General features: G+C 43.0%; 1 protein-coding gene across 1 annotated transcript in view; it reads left to right on the top strand.

Annotated features, from left to right (window-relative positions):
• The first annotated feature begins 1,009 nt into the window (after positions 1 to 1,009).
• Syt10 (synaptotagmin 10) overlaps positions 1,010 to 10,917 on the top strand; it is a 63,144-nt gene continuing 53,236 nt past the window's right edge. Inside the window, 1 exon segment of the mRNA NM_031666.3 lies at positions 1,010 to 1,293. Coding sequence (NP_113854.1) covers positions 1,143 to 1,293 — 151 coding nt within the window. The 5' untranslated portion in view covers positions 1,010 to 1,142.

Here is a 10,917-nt window from a genome sequence, read left to right as displayed (position 1 = left end):
TTGCAGGCTGGTGCGGAAAGGGCTTTTGGATTTTGTTGTTGTTGTTTTGTTTTGTTTTGTTTTGTTTTGTTTGTTTTTAACTAGGTAATTGCTTTTTTCATAGCCTGGGGTAACTTTACCATAACCTGGGGTAACTTTTCTAATTTTATTTTGTATCGTCAGCTTCAATGGTGATTTACCCACTTGAATTAGAGATATTTAGACAGGGGTAGGGGGTGGGGAGGCGTGTTGATGCCCCAGTAAAGACCTTCGTTCAAACAGGCTGAGAAAAAGACTTCAAAAACAAATTCTTTACAATTAAGAGTGCCCCTGTAGCTGATTGCACTGAACCTAATCCCCCACACTCATTTGACACAGAAGTCTGGTCTTCGCATTGTTTAAGCCTCTAGCAGAGAAGAGACCGGAATCAAGTGGTGCCTCCCAGTCACGAGTCATGATTTCAATAAATAAAACCCTGATGGATGGCATATTTTGTTCTATCATCTACCGAGGAAGATTAAATGCAATGAATTCAAAATTACCCGTTCACAGTGCCGGGTAAACCGGCTTCTGGTGAACCTCACTCACTCTGCTGATAAAAGTGTTCTTACCTAGAATGTTCCCTATCCCCAAATTGTCATTGTGCCAAGTCGTTTTAAAACAAACTGTAAACAGGTATCGATCCACTTCGCATGACCTGTCTTCTGATTACATTTATTTTAAAATAAAAATAAAGACCATCAGGTCTGGAACGGAGAAAAGATTTTCCTTTCTTTTTTGAGATACAGAATCCGTGAGAGACCAGGGAATAGGAAAGTTGGACTGAAAGGGGGGAATGGGAAGAGTGTGACTGGGGCTCAGGAAGGTGTGTGGGAACCGCTGGAGGGCATGGTCGCCTCTGCCACAGCTGCCCGCGCCCGCCTGCCATTGGCCGAGCCGCCTAGCACCGGGGAGGCGCCGTTCTGCGCGCCGCCGCCCCTCGCTCCCCTCTGGCTGGGCTCTGCGCGCCTCCGAGCGCTCGGAGGAGAAGCGCAGACCTGGCAGCAGCGTCCGTCGGCGCGCGCCACCCTCCTGCGCCCTTGCCAACCATGGGGCCAACTCGCAACTCTTAAGGCTCAGCCTCGGGCCAAGGGAAATCAGAGAAGCTGCGAGCAGAAGCCAAGATGAGTTTCCGCAAGGAGGACGGGGTGAGCAGCCTGTGCCAGAAGGCGCTGCACATCATCACCGAGCTGTGCTTCGCGGGCCAGGTGGAGTGGGACAAGTGTTCGGGCATCTTTCCAGCCGATAGGAGCGGCCAGGGCGGAGGTGGCACAGGTAAAGGGACAAGCTTGGGCTCCTCAGGACAAGGGGCATTTGGGGGGCAGACTTCCTGGCTGGAGCTTGTCTAGTTGGGCCTCGGGGACTTGCTTGCTGGGTTTGTCGCCTGCACCTGCTGGGTCTCTGCTCCCAAGCTGTTCTCGCGCTCTCCCACCTGCTGCTCTAACACCCCAGGGACTCAGTGCTCTAGCTTGTCCCGCAAGGTGCAGCAGAATCAATCACTCATTCTGGCAAGAGAATCTGCGCTTGGCCTCAAGGAACCCAGTTGTAGAGGTAGGGCTGAATCGTCAGCCCTAAACGCAGAAAGAATCCCTCAGCTGTAACTTTCGGATGCAACCTGTCGAGCTCTTCAAAGCTTGCAAGGCGTTTCATAATGTATATGTAATTTTCTAACGCTTCTTGGCGGCGACCGCTAAAGGGCAGGGATTATTGACACCGGGCGCTCAGGACACTTGTCAAGAAAATGGAAAAGAGAATCTATAAATCCTTTCCACACTACTTACTTGCGTCCAGAACCTTGGAAGGAAATGTCAGGGAGAGGAGATGTGATCAGATGACCCCAGGGTCACTTAATCGCTTTAGGAGATGCACCGGCTCCTTGTGTGGGGTCTTGTCGCATTCACTTTATTTTCTTGAGGCGTTTTAGTCTCCAGGCAAGGGTTTCTAGCTTCTGGGTAGCCAGGGCAACAGGTAAGCGCAACCGCGAAGTCAGGCTCAGGAGAGAAGTGAAGATGAAAGGAGAGTTATTTTTTCCCGGTCGACCCTAGGAGCTAGACAAAGGAAGGGAGTCCGGTGGGATCGGAATGGGTTTGCTTTAGCTGAGTCTTCGAGATGTTTACATGGGCTGTCTCCTGGGTTTGCAAATGCTCTGCAGATGGCAACAGAAGCAAAGAGGGGGGCTGTCTGAGCTTGTCAGAACCAGGGATTCTTGAAGCAGAATGATACATTGTTGCTGCTGTCAGTGTGATAGAAGCAGTCTTTTTTTTTTAATGTATAAACACAACCAAAGCCGTTTAAACCGAGTGTGTGCGATGTGTGTGTGTGTGTGTGTGTGCGATTTGTGTGTGTGTGTGTGTGTGTGTGTGTGTGTTACGCAAAGAATGGAATAAAAATCAAAGTGCTGCGACTGTAAAGACCTCTGTGAGGAGAGTAAGCTCCTCTGAAATGTCCTTACGCAAATTAAGCCTGGGTTCCGAATGGGAGAAGGGAGAATACTTAATTCTAAGGACATGCATTTGGTCACCAATAGTCGACGGAGAGACCATAACCCCTAATTCTTATTCTTCCTTGGCCCTAGGGATTGCACAGGAAGAGGTGGTTTCCTGGCTCCCATTGGCTAACAGTGTCGAAATTACGTGACAAATGAAAACTAAAATAGGGTTAGGTTCTCAACCGTCCAAAATGTTCAATTGAGCAAATTCAAGCTATGTAAATTTCATAGTACGTAAACTGCAGAAAAGAGTTCTGAGGTTTTCATAATCACTACAGTGCATAACTGTAGTCCTAGTTCTCGTTAGACATTCATTTGTGGGGGAGGGTGAAGAAAAATTACTCCAAAACAGTTGTGTGGATGTTTTTCTCTCTTTAAGGAAAATGTGTACCATAAAAGTGGGATATCCTGTCTGATATGTGAACATAGAAAGTATCTCTCTAGAGATAGTCCACAAATTACACTTGACATAGGAAGATGAGTGAGATTCCTCTGCTTGTTTTCATTTGTAAATTTTGATTCAGTCCAAAGCAAAGTGCTCTAATTTTAAAACGCTGTCCCCATATTAATGGATAATTGAAGCAGACTTGATGATTATTTGCTAAATGTTTGATTATATCGGTTAGCTACTCAGATGCCTGTTCTGTAGATTTTCTCACAAGGTGTGCCCTTTTCATGGCTCCTACATGAAATCACTTGCAACTGTTGCTGTTGACGGCATGGTAGGTAGAAGAACATCGGTGGCTTTTATTGATACAGTGGTGGTTCACTTTTAAAGTATCCAGTTCGTTATAACTAACAGTGTTCCTTTTACAGTGCAGTGACTATCTTGAGTTTTGAAACTGTATCCCTCTTCAATCCTTCACACAGTGATAGCAAGAGAATGAATGCTTCACGTAATCCCAGATAAAGTCGTTACCCCAGGAAGGGAGTTAGGAACCTAGTATACCACTAAGACAGAGATACACCCCGAAGGGTCCACAGTCCAGCCAGTCAAGCTCAGGCATTGGTGAAATGTTGAAGATTTAGACTGTAGTGACTAATGCTAAGTAAACTGCCCTTTTAAAGTGCTTAGTGAAAGTCATTAAATGAATCAACATTACTATATACAAGGCAGTCTAACAATAGTACTACAAAGTGCGCCCTGAGTACGTTTTTAAAAAAACTAAATGTGGGAGAAGACAAAAACAAAAGACATTGGTTTAAATGGAGACGTTACCCTACAAATCCATTTAGTGCACAACAATGTTATAACCAAGAAAGCTATGGGGAATTCAAAGAAATACGTTCCTCTTGGGTGTCATTTCTAAGATATACTATAATAATATACATAGTATTCATAATCACTCTTAGCTGGTTTCTGGACAGGTTTTGATGATTGCTTAGGTGTTTATCAAGTTTAAGAAACTTATATTGCTGGAAAGTCAGAGCTCCAAATCCACAGCTAAGCAAGGCCATTGATATTCACAGTCTCACACAACTGTGGATAACTAACCTTAATATAAATATTTTAATAAGTATAATTCATCAGTGTTTCAGGTTTGTTTTTGTACAATTTTATTATGGGGAAACAGATTCTAAAAAAAAAAAAAAACTAAACAAGTTATTCCAAGTTCATTCTAGCATTTAGAAGTGCTATTATTCAGCAAGTATTTATCAAGAATTTTCTAATTGACAGTGATACAGTTAATGTGCACGTTAAGTCCATAAATGAAAAATCTGGGGTGCATTCTAAAGGCTCAATAGGTATTTGCTGAGTGAATGAGGTGTCCTATGGTAAATGTACTTAGTTTATTGAAATTCTAAAAAAAAAAAAAAAAAAAAAAAAAAAAAAAAAAACCTAGGAATCTCTGTATAAAAGAGCTACCCTTCAAGTTATGGTGAGGTTGGGTCCCAATCAGACACCAATAATAAAGTTCTAAAGTGCACTTAATAAGCCCAGCGCACTGAACTGAAAGCGTGACCACTCTCTATCGTAACCTGTACTAAAAAGACTTCAGCTGGTAGCCAAGCAACACAAGAAGATGATACCAATATTTCTAACTTAAGACAAGGTTGGCATCCCAAACTCAAAATATGGTTCCTACCTTATCTCTTGTTCGATTATAAAGAAAAAAAAGTCATGAATCAGGGCCACTCAGTGGCAATTGTCTCAATTTTGACTGCATAGCAGGGATTCTCCAGATGTACATTGATGAGATTAATGTGCAGTTTAAATGTCTGGAATATAATGTCCTTGAAGACAGAGCTTTGTCTACTCCCACATCCCCAGTGCTGGAAGCATCCAAGGCCCATGCTAGAGACTTGATAATCTGCTCAATGAACAACGTGGCTTCTTTAATGATCCCCAGTAGCAAAAGAAAGCGTGTGACTTTGCTTAAGTAGAAAGTACTGGATATAATAAAAACCTATCATTAAAACTCTTTTTAGTTATTCTAGTTTAACCAGGGGCCATTATTTGGCAGATATGAAAACAAAAAGGAAAAAAAGGGGGTTACACTTTAATCACAAATCGCAACTAATTGCTGATGAGTACACCTAAGAGCCATGGGCTTCTTAAACCCCAGCCGTCCCAGGAAATACTGGAAAACACGGACTTTTAACTGTAGACCATAGACTACAACATATGAGAAGGTAACAAGGTTTTCCCACTCACGATTAACTCAAACTTCGAAACTTCCTTTTTTATTATTTTTTATTAGATATATTTCTTTATTTACATTTCAAATGTTATTCCCTTTCCTGGTTTCCTATCCATAAGCCCCCCATCTCCTCCCCCTCCCCCATACAGCTGTTTCTCCCATCCACTCTCCCTACCAACCCCGCTCCCAACATTCCCCTGCACTGGGGGTCCAAACTTGGCAGGACCAAGGGCTTCCCCTTCCACTGGTGCCCCAACAAGGACATCCTCTGCTACATATACAGTTGGAGCCCAGGGTCAGTCCATGTATAGTCTTTCAGTAGTGGCTTAGTCCCTGGAAGCCCTGGTTGGTTGGCATTGTTGTTCTTATGGGGTTGCAAGCCCCTTCAGCTCTTTCGATCTTTCTTCTAATTCCCCCAAAGGGGGTCTTGTTCTCAGTTCAGTGGTTTGCTGCTAGCATTGATCTCTGTGTTGGACATGCCCTGGATATGTCTCTTAGGAGAGATCTATATCCAGTCCCTTTCAGCATGCACTTTTTGGATTCATCGATCTTACCTAGTTTTGGTGGCTGTATATATATATGGGCCACATTGGGGCAAGGCTCTGAATGGCCGTTCCTTCAGTCGCTGCTCTAAACTTTGCTCCCATATCCCCTCCTACGGATATTTCCCCCTTTAAGGAGGAGTGGAAGCATCTGCATTTTGGTCATCCTTCTTCTCAAGCTTCCTGCGGTCAGTGGATTGTATCTTGGGTAATTCAAGCATTTGGTCTATCCATTTTGATATTCACTTATCAATGAGTGCATACCAAGTGTGTTTTTCTGTGACTGAGTTACCTCACTCAGGATGATATTTTCCAGTTCATTCCATTTGCCTATGAATTTCATGAAGTCACTGTTTTTGATAGCTGAGTAGTACTCCATTGTGTAGATGTACCACATTTTCTGTATCCATTCCTCTGTTGAAGGGCATCTGGGTTCTTTCCAGCTTCTGGCTATTATAAATAAGGCTGCTATGAACATAGTGGAGCACGTGTCTTTGTTGTATGTTGGAGCATCTTTTGTGTCTATGCCCAGGAGAGGTATAGCTGGGTCCTGTAGATACCCTGTCACGCAAATGGCTTTGCAGGCATAAGTTATCCATTTGTCATACTTGAGCATACGCACTTATGTGCACCAAAGTTTGTGCAACTATTTGTTTAGCCATGTTCTAGTCTAAGTAGGATTGATTCACATTAAAAATGAGCTCATGCGAAAGGTTATTTAAATCATTTTCTTTTATGTGTGTGGCTGTTTCTCCTGCATGGCTGTCTTTGTGCTGAGCGTGCGAAGTACCCACAAAGGCCAGAAGAAGATGTCAGAGTCTCTGGAATTGGAGTCATGAACAGCTGTCAGCTGCCACATGGGTGCTGGGAACTGAAGCTGGGCCCTCTAGAACAATCTGTGCTCTTATCTGCCGAGCCATCTCTCCTACCCAAGGGAAAAGAGTTTAGTATATTGAATGTACATAATGTTGAACTCATACAGTTTCACATATGGCTTCTTTTTTATGTGCTCGTAGATAAATGGATAATGGAAAACAAAACAAATTGGTTTCCTTTTCCTATTTTGTAATTACTTTTTTTAAAAAAAAATCAAGGCAACCATCGGATTTGTATATTTTCCTACCACATTTAGGAAGCCACAATCTATGTTTTTAACTATAATTCATTATTGTGGGAAAATGAAAAGAGTGTGATAGCGCAAAAGGACTCAAAGTCCTCTGCTTGAAGATTCAGAAACAGTTCCCGCACCAAGGAGACTGCACTGCTGATAATGAGTATTCTAATAAAGGTCAGCAAATCATACCTTCTCCTTTCTAACTTGTGCAGTGTCGATTTCGGAAATTAAATCCCCATGTGAAGATACAGTTTCTGACGACTAACAATAGTTTGTCTTTGCTTTATAGCAACGGATACATCCTCTGTAAGATGTAAGATTGTATCATCTGAGCTCTAACAATGGCCCAGGAGACTATGGCGGAAAAACTATGTGCACACGTTCTCTTACCTGTGTGCCCAAAACAAAGTCAGCCCCATAAGTCCTCGGGCTCTACACCAGTAGATAGAAAACAGAGAAACAACCGCATCTGCAGGCTGCACAGATTCCTTTTCTTATTGTGACTCTTGGAACAATCAGTGTAGCAGCTATCTACGGAGCATTTACATAACGTTAGGAAACCTAAGGATGATTGAAAGTGCTTTGAAGAAAGTGTGCTGATCTGCGGTGATGTTACCTTGCTTTATGTAAGAGAGTGGAGCAGCTGGAGAACCTCTTCCCCTCAGCCAATTGAGATAGTCAATTCTCATCCGTCTCTGCCCGGCCCCTCCTTATTCTCCTCTGCAAAGTCCCTCCATGATTATGCTGGAGTCAGAATGATAAAGTCATCTGGGGTAGAAGGAAAAAGGAACCATTTATTCCATTATTGTTGAATATGAAACGTTACTGCCAGCTTTCAACTGTTGTCTTCTCTTTAGTCTCCCTTAGTTCTGCTTCAGAACTCATAGAATTATAGCAACAATAGGCTAGTTTTATTTATAGCCTCAGTCTTATTGTCATTTCAAATCTCTTTCAGTAAGAGTTGTTAATACATCTGAGTGACCCACAGGTTAAGAACCATTGCTCTAAACCTTGCTTTCTTTCAAATTCTTGGACTCTTATTTTTTGTTATTATATGCATATATGTACACATACATTCCTAAACAGAGCCTGTAAGCCTATAAAATGTTGATGGTATGTGTGTTTTGGTATTAGATAACCGATTGATGTTCTCTTCCCTGGAGAAGGCTGTTTTTCTCACTTCTGGTTTTCCTCCATTGCCTGGAGTTCTTTCTGTAGCAATGAGGCCTCTTGGGCTCTTCTCCATTCACTTTGGTGTGGCCATTGCCGTAGTCCTTGTTCAGCTTGTGTGTAGGCGGCCATGTTAGTGAAACTTTACAGATGTAGCTTCTGACATTCTGAGGAGACACAAACGCCCTGATATTCTGACCCTTATCATTTGCTGACCCCCTTCTTCTGCAATATTCCCAAGCCTTGGGTATGGGAGCTCAGTGCTTTCTATTCACATGAAATTGTTATATCGTATGTATAGAAAGCTATCCTTTAAACTTAAACAATAATTTTTAAATCACGCATCACCTCCCTAAACATATAAGAGGGGAAAAAAAACAAAAGAAATAAGTACATTTAGGTAATTTTGAAACTTAACTTCTTTATATTTTCCTTCAGAGTGTTGAGAACTGAACCCAAGGTCTTGTGTATTTGCGGCAAACAGTCCTGACCACTGAGCTACACCTCGGGGCTTAAAGCTAAACTTCTGAGTCCAGTTCTTAGGAGAAGGTTCTTAATTCAGAATCCATGAGGCACTTGCTGGTTGGTCATTTTCACACAGTGTCAAGGAGAGAATTGGGGCTTCATTTCTTCGTGTTACTATAAGCTCCATTAGCTACTGTTCCATACACCCTTCTGTGCAAAATGTTGAGTGTCAGCAGTATTGGTAAATACATTTTACTCATCACATCTGTCAACGACTTCCGCTAAGAACTTAGTGTATAAGGGTGCAATACAACATCATTTCCTGGAGTGCATTTTTTTTCCCCGCACTGTGAAATTCTTACACGGATTTTAATGTAGATGCTTTTGTTTTGCTGCGGGCATAACTACACCACAGTAGCTGTTAGAGATAACATAAACCATGACTACTAATATATATAGCACTGGTTCTCAACCTTCCTAACTCTGCCACTCTTTAATACAGTCCCTCGTGTTGTGGTGACCCCCAATGATAAAACTATGCTGTTGCTACTTCATAACTGCACATTCCCTATTGTTATGAATCATAATGTAAATACCTGGTGTGCAGGATATCTGATATGTGACCCCCCCCCCCGCAAGGGGTCGTGGCCCACAGGTTGAGAATCGCTGATATAGCGTGACTTTGGCAACAGGAAATATTTTAAAACACACGTTTTATCATCAGTTAGGTATGATATTAATGCAAACTCTTTCTTTCTTCATTTACTGTAACTCAAAGGAAGGGCAAGGGGAAATGAAATTACAGTGGAATTCCTCAGAGGCACAGTGCAAGGGCACGCTGATTATATTACATGTCTAATGTAGAAATGAAGAACAGTGACTGCTTGCCGGTGCTCAGACTCCCCTTTCCTTTGTAGACGTAGAACTCTCGGTGCTTAGTCAAGTTTGTGGTATGCTCCTCTGACTAAACTGTGGAGATCGGAATGCCAGACTCCGAGCAGCAGTGTGATGGGGTAACCTCGCACCATCCCGTCGCCGGCCGTTCTCCATCCAGACACCTAGGATGTGGGCATGGCAGTTTTCCTTGTAAAACTGGGGTTGAAAAGCTAGCCAGGGGAGCAAATCTCCTTGGTGTTGCTGAGTCTGCCCTGGGCTGCTTGAGTTGGCAGTTTCTCTCCCTTAAGAACAGAAAACCTTCCTGTCTAAGTCACTAGACTTAACTAGACACTAACCCGGTCCTTTGTTATGGAAACCAGAACAAGGACTTCGATGTTATAACAGGTATTCCAAACGAATAGTATAAACAAGTTAACTTCATCTCCCTCTCTGCCGTATGGTGCCACAAACAGAGGCACGGTCTAGAGTCTGTGGTTAGCCAACGAGTAAAACAAGAACTGTCGAGGAAACGAAACATGGGACACACCCCACATAGAACCACAAATGCTCCTTGACTTTAAGATCACGCTTTCAGACATTCTGAAAAATTGAAATGACTACAGTATTTAAAAATACAGTCTAAAATAAGAAGAGGTCAAGAAGTTGAGAGGGAGAGGGGATGCTGTAGGAGATGGAAGGGGGAAAGGGACGGACAGGGGGAGGGAGGGTAGAGGGAGGGGCAAAGGGATGAACAGGTGGAGGGAGAGAGGGAAGGAAGGAAGGAGGGAGGTAGGAAAGGAAGGACTAGTGTGATATAGATACAATGTCCATAAATAAAGTTCTCAAGAACAACATTGCTGGCCGGTCCACCCAGTACTACCCAGAGACTAGACCACCAACCAAGGAGTGTACAGGGAGGGATCTATGGCTCCATATCCATATGTAGCAGAGGGTAGCCTTGCCTGACAGCAATTGGAGGGGAGGCCCTTGGTCCTGGGAAGGTTTGATGCCCCAGCATGGGGGGATGCTGGAGCAGTGGAGCAGGAGAGGGTGAGTGAGCAAAGGGGAAGGGGAGAGGCCAGATGTGGGATGGGGGTTTGTGGAGGGGTAACCGGGAAGTGGGATATCATTTGAGATGTAAAAGAATGGAATGATTAATTTTAAAAAAAAGACACACATATAGATGTAGTATTTATTAACCCAGCGGTGGCTGTTGAGTTGAGGGCATGACACTTGGTATATGCTTTTCTCAGCGATTACCTCCAGTTGTGCGGATCAAAGGTAGTCAGATCTGATGGATTCACAAGTCATAGTGAATACCATACTTGGAAATGGGAAGACCAAGTATCAGTTGGTCTTCAGCAAGATTCCATTCATCTGAACGCTCCTGAAGACGCACACCTTCTTAGAGTGGTCTTTTTGGTTTTTGGGGTTTTTGTTTATTTGTTTGTTTGTTGTTGTTGTTATTGAGAACTCTAAGGTCTTATTTTGCTGTATTAAAACATGATAAAGAGTAAATTAGAACGTACAAAGTTGTCTAAGTACATAGCGATAGGACAGTAGTTATGCAAATGTGTGTGCTCAATCCACAGTTTTAACAGT

This window comes from Rattus norvegicus, chromosome 7, assembly GCF_021556685.1.
Source record: "Rattus norvegicus strain SHRSP/BbbUtx chromosome 7, alternate assembly SHRSP_T2T, whole genome shotgun sequence".
NCBI classification, from domain to species: Eukaryota; Metazoa; Chordata; class Mammalia; order Rodentia; family Muridae; genus Rattus; species Rattus norvegicus.
The sequence above is the reverse complement of the archived record's forward strand: the minus strand, read 5'-3'. Positions and strand labels throughout refer to the sequence as shown.